Here is a 17,506-nt window from a genome sequence, read left to right as displayed (position 1 = left end):
AAATACAGCCTTGATGTACTCCTTTCCCAATATGGAACCAGTTCTTGGTTCCATGTCCGGTTCTAATTGTTGCTTCTTGACATAATAATTTTAGTATATGCAGATTACAATATATGTGATTTGTTAAAAAGATAAATAACTACTACTATTTCTGCATTTGCTTATAAGAAGTTTTTCATTGCAAGATGAGCCATTATTTACTGTTTAAAAAGGGGGAAAACACTCATTAATCTATACCATGACAATGACTATAAAATGTATCCTGATTTCAAAATTGTTATGTGAAAAATACATATTTTAAAATAACTATCATATGATATTCACAAATTGGAGCTTAGTCTCCATCAAGTCATGTACCCTCGTTTTTTATTTTGAAAAACAAATACCAGCTGCCTGAACAAGAGCGATCACCCATTTGTAGAGAGCTGGGACTGAGTGAGCGAGGAACCAGCTGTTTCAAACAAGGGACTGGAGTGCTTTTAAACACAGCAAATGCCAGGTAAGGCAGTCCCTTCCCTCTGCATCCCCATATTCTGCCAAGTGGTAACAGGGGAATCAGACATGATTCCCTTTCACTGAGTATGAGATTGAAACTACTATCAGTTCAGTTCAGTTCAGTCGCTCAGTCCTGTCCGACTCTTTGCATGAATCGCAGCACGCCAGGCCTCCCTGTCCATCACCAACTCCTGGAGTTCACTCAAACTCATGTTCATCGAGTCAGTGATGCCATCCAGCCATCTCATCCTCTGTCGTCCCCTTCTCCTCCTGCCCCCAATCCCTCCCAGCATCAGGATCTTTTCCAATGAGTGAACTCTTCGCATGAGGTGGCCAAAGTACTGGAGTTTCAGTTTTAGCATTATTCCTTCCAAAGAAATCCCAGGGCTGATCTCCTTCAGAATGGACTGGTTGGATCTCCTTGCAGTCCAAGGGACTCTCAAGAGTCTTCTCCAACACCACAGTTCCTTAAAAGTGCTTAGTGTAGCCATATCTTTATATAAGAGAAATTAAAAGGTGAAAATAACTCTCATTTCAAAAATTTTTTAAAAGACCAAATGCAAAAGAGACACTGATGTATGGAACAGTCTTATGGACTCTGTGGGAGAGGGAGAGGGTGGGAAGATTTGGGAGAATGGCATTGAAACATGTAAAATATCATGTATGAAACGAGATGCCAGTCCAGGTTCAATGCACGATACTGGATGCTTGGGGCTAGTGCACTGGGACAACCCAGAGGGATGGTATGGGGAGGGAGGAGGGAGGAGGGTTCAGGATGGGGAGCACATGTATACCTGTGATGGATTCATTTTGATATTTGGCAAAACCAGTACAATTATGTAAAGTTTAAAAAAAAAAATAAAAGACCAAATGCAAAATGTTAAGCTAGGTTTGTCTTTTATAAATGTGCCTCCTTTAAGGGAAATTCAATACATAAATTATCCTAGAAATAGATGAATTACAGCAGGCTGTTATAAGGACATCTGATTGCTTACCTTAAATAATAATTCATGAAAACCCCTTTAAATAATAAATGTTTCACTGTGGTTTTAAATACCTCCTTTTAGCAAAATTTGATTTTCATGTGTTTCTTTGAGAACTTCTACCACAATTTTCATCTGTAGATGAAAAGTCAAACTTTGTGCATTTTATCTAAAATAAATAAATAGCTTCACACTTTAATGGAGCCTATAGTTGGTGGAGGTTGCTGTGAACTTCAGAGGGATGACTAATTTGGTTATGTAAACACAACAGGCATTATGCCGGAGACAACAAATACTTATATCTTGGGAGAAACAACAAAGACTGTAGAATTTATAACTATCTCAAAATTAGCACTGGTACTTTATGATATTAATAAATAGACACAATTCACACCATCACCATTAGTGTTTGATATATATTGTACACACACACACACACAGACAGAATGAATAGATCCAATTAAACAAATACTGGAAATATACTTAGGTCGTAATTTTTTGTGTGATCAATGCACACCCAAACTGCTATTTATTCAGTAGTCTTGTGCTTTATGACATTAATGTACTCCTTAAGTCAATGTTCTGTAAAATCATTTTAAATCTCGAATGAATTTAAATCTCGAATGAATCCTTCAATAAAATAATGAAACCTTTTGTTATGTATAGTTTTATTTAATGGTGTTGCTTGTCTATATCTTGTATGTTGAATTTTTTCATAGCTTAACAGTATTCAGAGACATGCGGACAGGTAGATACATCAGTTTTTTTTTTTTCCTATTTTCAGGCTCATTATTTTGTAATACGCAACTTTTTCCAGGAACAAAATTGGATTTTTTTCCCTCAAATTCTAATGAGATACTAGAACCAAACATTGTGAAGAGTGTTCTATTCAGTAAAAAGGATCTGGATTTCTTATTCCTAAATAATGAAATGATGTTGCATATATGAAATAAAAAGGCAGAAGATACAATCAAGTATTACATGTGCTTAATATATATTCATTTATTAATGCATATGCCAGAGAATTGCATTGAACTATGCATTTGAAGACGTTATTAACAAAGCACTTGCCTATCAATTTAACATAAATTAGTGGATCTTGCTGTCTGTGGTTTCACACCCAGTAACAGCATGGTTCTGGGAGTCATGATACTTTTCACTTGTTCTTAACATATTGGACCAGCTTGTTCACAAAGCAGTCATTGTTACAGGGTCTTTTTTCTGCACATATATGTTGCCCACTAACAGTTATGACCATAAGTTACAATTACAAAGTACTGTTCTACAGCCAACTATTTAGGTACAGACTCTAAAAAGTCAAACCATAAAAATAGAGAAAGTGCAAATATTTATAAACTATTTCATATTCAAAATCCAACCTAGCTGTATTTTAATCTACTGAGCTGTAATAAGTTGTTTTCCTATTGCATTGTATGCATCTTGGGCTTATAAATAACATAAATTACAAAATTGTAAGCAATTTGTTCAGACTTCATTTTACATTTTTCACTAAATAGCTGAAGACATGACTTTTTTCTCCAGTGCAATATATAATAATGCTGCATTCAGTACAAATTGTTGAGTATTTCTAAAAAGGAAACATTTAACTGATTATAGCACTCAGTAAAGGAGGAGTTAGTCATAACTGTCAGAAGGAAAACACTAACGGTATAGTTAATTATCATAGGTAATTTTAAGAAACAATCCTTCCATTGTACTTCTAAACCAATAATCCTATGACTTTCTAAAGAATGAAATTTGGTAAAGCCAAGACATAATGCTAGATGGCAAATGCTTCAACTTACCTCTTTTTTTCTTTTTTCTTTTTTTACAAATGTGATGTGACCTTGGCAGTTTTAACGAACAAAGTTTTGTTGATATATCAAACATGTTAACAAACTATTTAGCATTGCTTTGCATAAGTTTGCTTTAAGAGCATTTCTTCACAGTGATATTTCAGAAAGGTTGGAAACCGGTCAGCATAAAATATTTCCCACCTTTTCTATTTTATTTTGTATGCAAAAATCATCACAATATATCTGCAACTATAAAATTACAAATGCTTTCTAGAAGTAACTGCATTTCTAGTCATGGTAGAAAAGGGTAATTGTAAGACATCTATTATGAGGTAAGTCTAAATAAAACAATCTGTAACAAATGATTTCATATCTACCAGATATATAAGCCAATGTAACAAGAATAACTAATGGACAAACTCAAAAGACTGTGTTTTAGTATGTTTAATGGATGAGAAATTGGTAACGAAATAAACATTTTAAAAGATACTCTGGATATTTCACTTAACATCATGATTTTGGCACTTCATGGAACATTTATTTCTCAAAGACCAGAACTGGTATAAAAGTTCTGCAGTTTCCGCACATACCTTGTAGACACTGTACTTGAGCACTGGCAAACACTGAAATGTAGTGAAATAAACATTCCCCTGTATTTGCACATGCATGCAGTAGTCAAACAGAGTTTGTGAATTCTCAGAGATGTGATCTTAGGGTATGCTATTGTTTCAAGCACTCTCTTCAGCAGATCTTGTTTCAGATTTAAGTCTTACAAATTCTTTAGCCACATCGTCACTGGTCCTCTGAGAGAGGATTCTAAGGATAGTCAGACCGGTTTCATCCACAGAGACGTTTTTCAAAAGGGGATACCATGCCCCGTAGCTCCCCTTTTCGGCTATATTCTGGAGCTGAATTACTGTCATTCCGATAATTCGATCTTCTCTGGCAAAGCAGTAATCTTTAACCGAAAGGTGGAGTTCATAGGCCCCTGGGCGGTTTTCTTTACTCAGAGTGCTGTGTGGATTAAAAACAGGGATTTTGAGCATTTTCAAATAGGGATCGATATTGTTCTAATAGACTGTGGAAAATTTTATACATTGTTTAGAATGTTGTATTGGCAAATAAAGTATCATTGCATTTTAACTCTGCAAATATTCTTTAAATTTTCCTTAGAATGTATTTACATTGCTATTACTCAGCAATCTAACTTAAAAACTCCTTCTTTTCCTAGATAGAAATAGGAAATCAATTTAAAAATGCTTGACTGCCCCCTTATGTTAAGGATATTACTAGAAACTCAAATTAAAATATTATGTTGTCATTAATCATTGGGGTCAAGGTCTCCCCAGTGATATAGGGGTAGGAGGGGTTACTAAGGGTCATGGAAGCTAGGCTGGGGGGAGGGGTACCTTTTGGAAGAGTTTCTGTGCCACTGTTTCAACATCCATTATTACCAATTCCTTTCTCTACCTCAGACTCCTGGATAAGCTATTATATGTAGGAGCCTTTTCTCAGGGAAATGCACTGCTCAGACTATGAAGCACTATTCATAAGATGCTAAATTGGATACAAATCTCCAGAGTAAATCAGTTCCAGCAGTGCCTGGTGCTTCAATGCCAGTGCTTTCGTATGGCAACTGTTAGACCTGTCAAGGTTGGGGCTGAGGCTAGCCTCTTCTAATAACGACCCTAGACAGCCTGTCAACGCAGAACCGAACCTAATGAAGAAGGCTGAGCAGTGAAATGCTGAGGATAATACCCCCTGTCCCTTATTTTAATTCCTCCTCAGATAGTCCTGACTTTCTAATGAATGCACTTCTATTCCTCAGTGGTACAAGCTTCCAGATTCCTTCCTTTTCTAAGTGACTTTTTTCTGATCTAATATTTTGCCAGGTGAGACTTTTGTTTCCGAGACATGGAAAACTAAACTGAGTTCTTATTTTAGAGACAGTCTGAATGACACTCAGGAAAATGGAATCTTGGAGGGGTGTGCTAAAGAATAGAATGGCAAAATATGACAGGCTCTGGGACTTCTTAAATTAAAATGAGTCAAAATGCTGCCTTTTCCCCAGAATTGCGGTCTTGGTAGCTCATTGCATTATATCTGAAATTTTGCATTATTCAGGTATTCCTAGAACTTTTTGGAAGACTTTTTAATTGGATCAAATTTTTTTGTGTAATTTGGAGGAGTAGATAGGTGAACTCTTGTGAGCTGATTTGTTAGCAGGCATTATTAGAACCTTTTTAATAGATGTAGTAGGATAGTTAAGTTTTAATGAGTGGTAAGGCACCCCACTCCAGTACTCTTGCCTCGAAAATCCCATGGACGGAGGAGCCTGGTAGGCTGCAGTCCATGGGATCGAGAAGAGTCGGACACGACTGAGCGACTTCACTTTGACTTTTCACTTGCATGCATTGGAGAAGGAATTGGCAACCCACTCCAGTGTTCTTGTCTGGAGAATCCCAGGGACAGGGGAGCCTGGTGGGCTGCCGTCTATGGGGTTGCACAGAGTCGGACACGACTGAAGCGACTTAGCAGCAGCAGCAGCAAGAGTTAATTATTCAGAAAACAGAGTGCTGAAAGGTCTCTGGGAAACCAAGAATACGAAATACAAAGAATCAAAGCAGTAAGGGAAGCTTGGTAAGTGTGCGTGTGTGTGTGTGTGTGTGTGTGTGTGTGTATGAAAGGCCCTAGGGTTTTGTCTCATGTTCCCTCCCCCTTGGCTTCCTATCTGTCCCTAGGTCAGCTCATCTAGATTTGTAGAATTAATTACATCTATATACAGATAATTCTCAATTTATGTCTAACCATATATTTGATATGTCCTCTTGGATGTACAATACCCATCTCTAGATTAATAGATTTAAAAGAAAGTCTTTGCTTTCCTCATGGCCTGTCCCTACTCTCCCATCTCAGCAAGTGAATATCTACCCAACTGCTGATGCCAAAACCTAGGAGTCATCCTTGACTTCATTCAGTGCCAGATAACTTCCGTTTGCTCCACCTGCATTCTTCTCCTTGTACTTTGCAGGAGGATGCTGACCTGTAAGGACTTCACCCACTGAGTTTCTCTGTGCTCTGGCTTCCAGTGGGGTTTAGCCAAAACAGCATCATTGGAAAGTCAGGGATAATGATGCAAGTGAGGGCAGACTTTATTTCTTTGGCTTCTTGCCTGTGAGGCTCCTCAAGTAAGCTGTCTGTCTCCACAGAAGGTCACTCTCCTAGCAAGTGAGTGACTACATATGAAGTTTTCACAGTCCCGATTTTAGTAACAGCTCTTCTCCTTTAGGTGCAGTGGTGTAATAACCTGGCTACAACTAGCCCCATTATTTTCTCAGGTTCCTATTTAAAAGTCAGAGAGGCTTCCCTGAACACTTCATCTTAGCAGCCAATGGACCACCCTATCACGCTGTTTAATACCATGCTTAGTATTCACTATCATATGACAGCTTTTTATTTGTTTATGATTTTGTTTATCAAGTTTTCTTAGTATCTAGAGTGTGACTTTCATGAGAGCAAAGCCCTCCTGTTACAGTTTTCTTCATTTGCCTTGGATCAGTGATGAACAGGAATCCTTAAACCTACAGGTTTCACTCTCCTTAGCAAAGCCCGGTGCCATTCCTACTCTGTGAGTCCCCTGTAAGTGTAGCTGTACAAGGCCTATTTCCTGGTTGGAAAATGGAGCTGGGTTATAACTTACAACTGAAACGTTTCATTATACTTTGGTGACCATGTGTTGCTTTTTGTTTTTGTGCCTTGTTTTCTCTTCTTGTCTCCAAGGTTGGGTCCCAGCATACAGACTTCCACAAAGGGGCGGAACATTGCCGTGGTCTGCCAGTTTAAGTCATTAATAGCAATCACTAAAAAACAGAAGGAAAACGAAAGGAATATAAAGTGTTAGCAAACCCATGTGTGGAATCCTAGGCTTTCCCTTTGATCTTTAAAGTGGATATTTATTTTTAAAAATGATGTATGAAGCTGTAACTTGCGTTTAATAACACCCTAACCCCACTGACTAGGATTAGGAAAAACAATTTTCTCTCTGGACTGCATGCTTGATAGGGCTTTCAGCTCTAAGCCATGTGGTGTTGGGATGGCAAAAAGCTGTAATTAAAATGACAATTGTTACTACTGAAAAGTTATGACTTTTGTTTAGGTGAAAACGTGATGTTTCTCATATTAAAATTATGACTGTTCATGAAATATTTAGAAAATATACATAAAGTAGATTAAAAGAAAAATTTATAATTTTATCACTCAGAAGAAACGACTGTTAATATTTTGGTGCGATGCTTTCAATCCTTATATACAGAATAGGATCATAATGTGTTGCAGTCTTAAAAATATTTTCATTTTTTTAAGTCCATCATGGAGAGCACTGTAACTCATTATATATCTTCCAGTTGCAAATATTTAATTGTGTGTAGATTTCATTCAATATTCAACAAATCACTTGTTGCATATTATGGCAGTTTCCTAATTTCAGGCATCATAAATAATACTTAACTGAACATTCTTATACATACATCTTCACTCATTCTTTAATTATGGTGATGATATCTGTAAGGAGGTGTCTTATAATTAAACTTGCTAATTCAGGAGGTTCATAAAACCTCTAGCATTTGGTATACATCAGCAAAATATTTTTGAAAAATGTTTAACAACACTGGCATATATAGTCATGCCCACTTATCTGATGCTTACTAATACCGTATATAATCTATTATATACCATAACAGTGCTAGTTTAGGTAGTGAAACTTTGAAATATATTAGAAGGCCATGCTTTTGATTAAAATAGATACTATTTAAAGTGGCTGTCCATGATAATATAAAAATAGAACATGGTTCTATTGAGAAAAGTAATAATCATTAAATTACATCTTCAAAGTGACCCCTAAATTCAGATTTCATTTTTATAATATAAAGCCAATTGATTCACCCACCCATTAAAAAAAAAATCAAACCAGTTGTTGGAAATCACATAGAAAAAGTAGGTAGATTATGTGGATAGTAAGAATGTACTGAGTTAACATCTAAAATGTCATTGGTAAGTTGGCAACCACAGCCTCAACCATAGAGAACATAGTCGTACAGTTCTGAAATGTAATTATCAATGTATTTTAACCATTTAGACTTTTCAAGTAATATAGGTTAAATATCTATGCTATTAATTTCTTTTGTTTTAAATCAAGAGTTTTGTATTCATGAAGGTATTCTAAGTATGCCCTAAAATAATTTAATATAGACTTTAAAAAACAGAGTTTCCAGAAAAAACATTTTGGATATAATTATTTTTTGAGAGGTTAAAGTCTTATAGGCTGTTTGATCTACCTGAACCCAAAATATACCTTTTACAGTGACTTTATGCTCTCCGGTTCCTGGAGTGGCGGTGATGTCCACATGAACAGATATCTGACCCACTGAATCTTTGGAGGGGCGACCTGCAAATCAGCAAAAGTTTACTGGCCTGACCTTCCAGACCACTTAATAAGGGACATTGATATTCTGTGCATTGGGAACTTTAAAGTGTGATCGTGGAAACAAATGGTTCTTTTTGTTAACAGCACATAATAGATACTGATAAATGTTCACTAAGTTAGATCTGCTATGCAGGTTTGAGTCTTGGGTATAATTATATTTAGCCCATTTAGCTAAACTTTCACACAGTCCTCAGATACCATAAGGCATTCTGTTAGTATTACTATTGTTAAAAAGAAAAAAAAAAACTTGAAGTTGCCTTACTCTAGGCACTTAATAAAGCTCTCCTTGTCACTTACGTATGAAGATGTATCACTGCCCTTCATTCCTTTCTGAAGTGCTCTTCTTGAGTGTGCCGCACCAGAGCATCAAGGATACAGAGATGGCTCTACAGAGCACCTGGCCTCACGAGGCCCAGACTCAGACCAGGGGAGAGCAACACACACACACAATATATCATGTGATATATTCTAAACAGGTACATTTATAATTTGATGATATAAAAAGGATTAATCAATTCCACCCTGATAAAGGCCAGTCAAGGGTTAGGAATGTTGTATTGAAAAGCGCCTGTGATTTAGGCACTTGGAATTCAAATCATAGTCATGCCACATCTGGTTCTGTGATCAGAATTTGCGATGTTCTCAAGTCTTGGTTTTCTTATTTGTAAAATAGGGATAATTGTATCAACCTCATATACATACAAACACACATCTATTAACATATCATCTATAAATATATACATTTTTTTTCTCAAATAGAAACACATACTCTAATTATCCTTTACCTTACCTTTGTCTTTTTACCTAAAAATGTATTAAGATCATTCCATTTCCACATATACAAAGCTATGTCCCACTCCTTAATATGTCTGGAATATCACAGCATTAACTGCAAAGTCAAGGTTTCATGAATACTTGCTTAAAAAACAAATCTGCTTACAAATAATGAAAACATTAAAATATTTAAAATAATATTTAGCCCTTATTCCATTATATGGACATACCATTATTTATTTAAACACATTTTGGTAGTTTCTAGTCTCTTGCTCTTATGAACTATAACAAATAATTACTTTTCATGTTTACAAGTTTATAGTATAATTTCTAGAAATGGTATTTATCAAAGGTAGGTGGAACCTCATTTTGCCCAACAGAGATTTTAACCATTTGCAATATATATGAGATTAATAAGAATCTTATTTTCATGAAATAAATGGCTAATGACTAAGCTGAAAAGAAGAGATTCTAATAGACTTCCAGTTTCTAACTTGAGAAAAAAATCTCATTTTTTTCATTTCATACATTTCAGCCAGAACCTCTTAACAGGATCTACTGAGAAAACCTGGTTCACCACAAGCACCACTCTCAGCCCAATCCTGCCCCAACCATTTGTTAATAAAAGGACTGAAAGACAGAAAGTGATCACTTTGGGCATTAGCCAAGGAGCTGCTCATTGCTTGTGAGAAGGGTTTCATTTTCCTGAAGTGAAGAAAATTCTGAAAGAAGTACTCTGAAAGTGCCAGCTAGATGAGCATTTCATTTTTTAATTGGCTGCGTACTTAGCAGACAGTATGACCTGAGCACGGCCAAGTGTGTGCCGGGACCTCCCTCTCTGCTTAAGGTCACAGTTGCTGAGAAATATGGGAGATGGCTCCTGAATGGGCTTGAAGTGCCGGCGTTTGGGGACAAGAGAGGGAAAATGTGACCATAGGCTCTGGTTTTATCAGGGATTGTCATCAACATGGTGAAGAGGCAAGCATCTCAAAGGAATGTATGTGCCTATACACCCAGGTGGGGTGCAGCAGGAAAAAGTGGCCAGGTCTTGAGTCTTGGAAGAGTTCATCGATGCCCTGGGGAACTACTTGAAAATACATTTCACACCAGCCAGTTCTACCAAGCTTGTACTTCCCCTAAGAGAAGGATCTGGAAAAGTTCTACTACTAACTGAGTAGACAGTGACCCTTAGATAGATAATGACTACTAATGGTCAGCATTGCAGTTTTTTTTTTTTTTTTTTACTTATTTTTAATTGAAGGATAATTGCCTTACAATATTGTGTTGGCTTAAATAAAGACTCATCTGTCTCTTTTCTCTCTTTCTCTCTTCCTCAGTATCATGGAAATTGCCTCCAGGAGAAAGAGGAACGGTGCACATGAGAGAAGCCACGGCTTCCTCCTTCTCCTTTCCTCCTTCTACTGCTAGAGTCATTATTTTTCCCTGTTTGTAGAGAGAGAAAGAGAGCTTTTAATCCAATAACTAATTAAAACTTTAATGTGGGCAGAACAAGGTCTTAAAAACCTGAATAACCTTCTAACAGTGCAAGTAACTAACATGGTGTGTACCCGGATGTTGATATCAGTAAGGGAGGTATCTATGCAGTAGAAAGTAGGGTACATAAGAGGGACTGGTAATACTTTTTGGGAAAATAAAATAGTTTGACATCATCCCTAAACTGGTGACATCCTTGTGATATGAAGAATAGAACATATCTTGCCATTATTTAAGTCTCCTTTTGTGTATTCTAATTATGCTTTACATTTTTCTTCATGTCAATCTTGAACAGTTAAAAAGCTTATTCCTAGTTATTACATATCATTCTATTTTAAATGGGATCCCTTTTCCATTATATTGGGTAACAGGAAGGCTAGTGATTTTTGTATATTTTTTTATTCAGCTAACTGAATTTTTAATGAAATATTTTCATTACTCGTTTTGAGTTTTGTAAGTATACACATGTATCATATTCAATGAATTACACTTCTCCTGTCCAGTTTTTATACCTCTTAATATTTGCCTTGGCTAATTTTATTGGCTTATATTTGTAATACTACATGCCATGACAGTGTTACAAGTGGATATGTTTGTTATCCTTCACTTGGCTCTCCAGATTCATTTTTCACCCTTCTCCACTCCGTCCTCTGCCCCTAGATGGACAAGTCAGTGGTCTCTATGCTCTATAGATGGTGAGAAGTCCTGGCAAGATATGGGAAAGAGGCAGTAGACTCAGGTCAGATATTTATTTCTTTAGTTTCCTTCCTATGGTGTCACCATTTTGCTGGAAGAATCCTGCAACCAAAAAGGCGACATTGCCCTCACCATCCCTCAGCAGGTGAGTCTCATTCCTGGTTCTAGGAGCTTTTACCTCTCTTGTTATTTGTCAGTGAGGTTAGTTTACTACTCTTTCTGGTCTGTTTTTATCCTGCCCATCTGTTGTCCATAGTTTCTCCACTGAATCTTTTTCAAGTGTGGGTGTGCCATCTGATTCCTTCTGTGACCTTGGCTAATAGAGTTAACATCTTTGATTTGCTCATAATTTTAATGGAAGTGTCCCTGGTATTTTTGTAATATTCTTAGGTCTTGAACATTGAGACAATCTTGGTGGGGGATAAGATGTAAAATATGGACATTCACTGTTTAACAACGATTATCATGATGGATTTTTTTCAGGGGAGAAAATGCTTTAAGAGGCTCCTGAAGGTTTAGTTGAAATTCACTTTTTTTTTAGACAGAGAAGCAAGAAATAGCATGTTCCCATATGTGGATGCGTAAAACAGAATGGTGTGTCCTGGAAACTGTGAGGAGTTCAGGATGTATGGAGCATAGATGAAGTAACAATAGGGAATGTTAGAGAAAATGTTAGTACTTTGAATGTCATTTAAAAATTGTTAGATATTATCTTGGAGCTACGGAGAAGTCTTTTAAGATTTTGGCTATGGGTGGCATAGTCAAATTTAGGTTTTGAAAGAATTTGTCTCATCTGTGTAAAAGATCATTTTTTTTTCTGTCATTGTTGAGATATGTCAGAGCGAACATTTTTTATTTATTTTTTTAATTAATTTTATTTTATTTTTAAACCTTACATAATTGTATTAGTTTTGCCAAATATCAAAATGAATCCACCACAGGTATACATGTGTTCCCATCCTGAACCCTCCTCCCTCCTCCCTCCCCCCATACCATCCCTCTGGGTCGTCCCAGTGCACCAGCCCCAAGCATCCAGCATCGTGCATTGAACCTGGACTGGCATCTCCTTTCATACATGACATTTCACATGTTTCAATGCCATTCTCCCAAATCTTCCCACCCTCTCCCTCTCCCACAGAGTCCCTAAGACTGTTCTATACATCAATGTCTCTTTTTCTGTCTCGTATACAGGGTTATCGTTACCATCTTTCTAAATTCCATATATATGTGTTAGTATACTGTATTGGTGTTTTTCCTTCTGGCTTACTTCACTCTGTATAATAGGCTCCAGTTTCATCCACCTCATTAGAACTGATTCAAATGTATTCTTTTTAATGGCTGAGTAATACTCCATTGTGTATATGTACCACTGCTTTCTTATCCATTCATCTGCTGATGGACATCTAGGTTGCTTCCATGTCCTGGCTATTATAAACAGTGCTGCGATGAACATTGGGGTACACGTGTCTCTTTCCCTTCTGGTTTCCTCAGTGTGTATGCCCAGCAGTGGGATTGCTGGATCATAAGGCAGTTCTATTTCCAGTTTTTTAAGGAATCTCCACACTGTTCTCCAAGGTGGCTGTACTAGTTTGCATTCCCACCAACAGTGTAAGAGGGTTCCCTTTTCTCTACACCCTCTCCAGCATTTATTATTTGTAGACTTTTGGATCGCAGCCATTCTGACTGGTGTGAAATGGTACCTCATAGTGGTTTTGATTTGCATTTCTCTGATAATGAGTGATGTTGAGCATCTTTTCATGTGTTTGTTAGCCATCTGTATGTCTTCTTTGGAGAAATGTCTATTTAGATCTTTGGCCCATTTTTTGATTGGGTCATTTATTTTTCTGGAGTTGAGCTGTAGGAGTTGCTTGTATATTTTTGAGATTAGTTGTTTGTCGGTTGCTTCATTTGCTATTATTTTCTCCCATTCTGAAGGCAATCACTGCAATCCCTTTTGGAAAATCTCCTACTTGCATCCTATTATACCTTGAGTCAAATCCCCAAATGCGGCCCTTTGCTAGGATGCTCCTGATGACCTCTCCTTCATCAGCACTTCTGGTCCACACTGTCTTTGGCTTAATTTTTTCAAACCTTTCTTTATGTTTTCATCAACTCAAAACAAATGTTTAGAATACCCTTCCTCCATTATCCAATGAAGCGCTGTCCAAATACCTCTACACTAAAATATTTTTTTTTTACTATTCTAGAAATAATCTGTGGTTATATTTTTGATCTCCTCAAACACTATTATACATAGACCACGATGTTTATGGTGCCCCTTGAATTATAAGACATGTATAACAAAGTATTAAATCCCTGGGCAATGAAACCAGACTTCCCTGATCATGAATCTGTCTGTCACACATTAACAGTTTAAAACTGTGAATTTGCATGTCCTTATTTGTAAAGTGTTGATAATCCCATCTACCTGGCAACATTATAACGAGGCTAAAAAAGGATAATTTTGAAAAATATGTAAGATAATATGTGCCTTGCACATAAGAGCTGCTGGTAAATGGATCCAGGTTTATGATAATAATAATTCTTAAGAGTATTCCAAAGTTATTAAATACCTTGAAGATTCATAGAAAATTAGAGAGAAAAATCCATTGACACTGTAGTTATCTAAATCAAATATTGCTGTAAGACAAAAGCAGAGTGACTAGAGTTTTCCCCAACAACTTTGGAATTCTTAGTTTCTTCAGTAAAATTTTCTGGGTTGAGTACACTAGAGATGGAAAGTTTTTAAGAGCCCTCATATTCTTTCCCACTATGATGTAAAACCTTTTGTGAACCAAGAATTCCGTGAAATGAGTTTTCTTGATGGCTAAAGGTTATATTGTTTGTTTAACTATTGTTGAAATCACAGTAAATGAGAGAGTGAAAATGCATTCAGGTTGTGTATTTGTCTCTGTTGTTATACTAAAGATTAGAGTCTGCTCAGTATGTGGGTTTGTGATCAAGACTGTTATGGGTGATCATGTCAGTATTACCATAAGCAGTCATGTAGCAATGGCTGGTTTGTTTCCAGAGTAAACATCTAGAAGTGATGGTCAGGAAAGTTATTGATTTAACAAGTTTGTAAATGAGAAAAGCTTTCCATCAAAGCGCTCAGCAGGAGGTGCCATTTCTTCATCTGGGTTCCTAATTGGAAACTTTACCAAGGTAACTTAAAGGCTTTGTGTTGTTATAGAATCTGATTTTTATTAGAAAATATATAAAACTTGAATTTGGAAAATATGTGCTCTTAGTTACAGAGGAGACATTTTATGCTGTTTGAAAACAACTAACAGCTATAGAAATGTGCCTAAAACTTTTTAAAAGGTACTCTAAATGCATAGGTACGATTTTCCCTTTCCCAAATTGCTGCTCTCTCATCATCCACTTGCACATCCTAACTCTGTGCCTGTGTGTGTTTTCTAAAAAATCTGAAGGATTCCACTGGTGGGAAAAAAAAACATGTTGAAAACCAAACTTATGTACTCAACAATCCCCGAACAATTTTGAGGAAACCCTTGGGTGTAAAGATTTAGCAGAAAACACATTTCCTTTTTTTAAAAGAAGATGTGAAATTTACTGCTCAATCACGTCAAGCATAGTCTTGAGAGTTGCTTGTTTAATGTGGTACACCCCTAAAAAGTGGAATTAAAAATGGGTCAGTTTTCTGACAGTTCTCAGTAGAAGCAACTAGTTTAAAAGGTTTTATTATTATTGTAAGTATTGTTTAATAGTCAGGCTATTCATAATTGTTACCTGAGAACTCCGGGTTTGTGCTTCCATGGCCTGGTGTTTATACCACTCCACAGCACCCATGTTATGCCTAGTATTGTAGATAATCAGGCAGATTTTTTCTTTCTAACTATATTCCATAATGGCAGGAAACCTCTATTAATAATAATAATCCATACTACTTATCTCTAATTCATATAATAAATAACATACTTTTGATATTTATTAAATAAAAATTTAATCAGAGGTTATGCCTGTTATCTTGTCAATTCTGAACCCATAGAAATTAGACTATTGTGCCTCAAATCAATCAATGGGCTCCTAGAATGTGTCCTTTGTCACCAACATTATTGGATCATGAATACCAACCTCTATCTGGGAATGAGTCATGCTCTATGAGTAAACATTGGTAAAGGGAAGGAGAATAAAAGAACTAATTGTTTTATTTGAAGTTCTCTTTACAAGAGCAGCTTTTGATAAAAAACTTTTTGATAAGAGATCCTTATTACCATAAGGTTATGATATAGTATTATATAATCTCCCTAATAGGATGAATCTCTCACCTAACGTAAGTTTAGTACATTCTGTGGAGGAGTGAATAATTTTAAAAGCAATTAGTAATGATTATGCATGTAATGTTTTAAATTGATAATTACCTCCAAGTCTCAATTAGTATCCTGTAGGATATTAGATTGGAGAAGGCAATGGCAACCTACTCCAGCGTTCTTGCCTGGAGAATCCCAGGGATGGAGGAGCCTGGTACGTTTCACTCTACAGGGTTGCAGAGTCGGACACTACTGGAGTGACTTAGCAGCAGCAGCAGCAGCAGGATATTAGATGAAAAATATCATAGCTGCTCCAGTCATTTGAACATGTTTACCAAACTGCTTAAGCCCCTGACAAAGGGGTTTGAATCTGTCCTCATGGGACTCTGCTGGGAGCCTCATAAAAGGTGTGGAGAATTAAGGAGGAATGACCACTCTGGCAGTGTAGAATCAGTTTAGAATCAGCTGACCTGCTCTTCCTACCTTCAAGTCTAGGACTCCAGGTGGGAGTAACTCACTTCTGTTCAGGCTTCTAGCTTGTTAGACATCATCCGAGGTGGTGGAAGTAGAATAAACCAGGAAGTGGCTTGACTTAAACCCTGTTCCTCCTCTTATCCCTTCTTGTGCTTTCCTTCTCTGTTCTTCGCTCATTATGTCCCTGTCATTTAACATTTATATCTGAAGTAATTTATAGTAATGATAACAATAATGGGTGCAATTTTTGACTACTTGTGTGTGCCAGGCATTGTGCTGAATACTTTAAGGATAAGATCTTGCTCTGATATCAGATAAAGGTAGTGTGTACAATGGGTGAAATTGGGCACAGATGTTAGTTGCCTGTCAAAGTCAATAAATGGAAAACTGAGATTTGACCTCAGTTCTCTGACATGCTGTGATGTTCATGAAATAGCTTCTCTTCTTCTCGTTCCCCTTCCCACTTTCCTTTTTCACATCAAAGAGGAGAAAGTAAACTCGGTCTTGTTGTTGTTGTTAATGGCATTTAAAGTCTTGCTGAACTAAAAGGCAGAAAGGCAGAAATTGAAGACAAGGAACATACAGAATATGTTCTGTAAATGTTCCTTTCAGGAACATACAGAAAACATCTATACATTTTAAGATTATGTTTTTTGTGTGATAACACTTGGCTTTCATTTATAACTGTCTATATTAAGTCCCACAGTAATCATTCAAATGTATGTTTAAATTAATATTGGCTTCAGGGACTCTTATGGTTTCATAGTTTTCTGTGTTTTATCCTTAAACTTACTATTGATTGAAACATTTTTATAGTGTTACTTTATATCAGTGAGTTTCCATGGCTATAGCATCCTTAAAGTGTTGCTAAAAAATTAATCAGTGATTACTAAAATTTGAAATGTGTCAAATCCTAGAAGTAGTTACTGAAAGTTTAGTTATCCTAAAACTGAAATATTTTAGTATTGAAAAATATAGTTTTTATGTTAGAAACAGTGTTGGTCTTGAAACTATTTGAGCCAATATCTTTGTTTCAGA

General features: G+C 36.4%; 1 protein-coding gene across 1 annotated transcript in view; it reads right to left on the bottom strand.

The window, feature by feature from the left end:
- Window positions 1–2,212: 2,212 nt before the first annotated feature.
- Window positions 2,213–17,506, bottom strand: part of UNC13C (unc-13 homolog C) — a 644,738-nt gene continuing 629,444 nt past the window's right edge. The window contains 3 exon segments of the mRNA XM_070377927.1: window positions 2,213–4,288; window positions 6,975–7,134; window positions 8,625–8,717. Coding sequence (XP_070234028.1) covers window positions 4,003–4,288; window positions 6,975–7,134; window positions 8,625–8,717 — 539 coding nt within the window. The 3' untranslated portion in view covers window positions 2,213–4,002.

Source organism: Bos mutus, chromosome 10 (assembly GCF_027580195.1).
Source record: "Bos mutus isolate GX-2022 chromosome 10, NWIPB_WYAK_1.1, whole genome shotgun sequence".
NCBI lineage: Eukaryota > Metazoa > Chordata > Mammalia > Artiodactyla > Bovidae > Bos > Bos mutus.
This window is presented reverse-complemented; position numbering and strand designations above follow the sequence as displayed.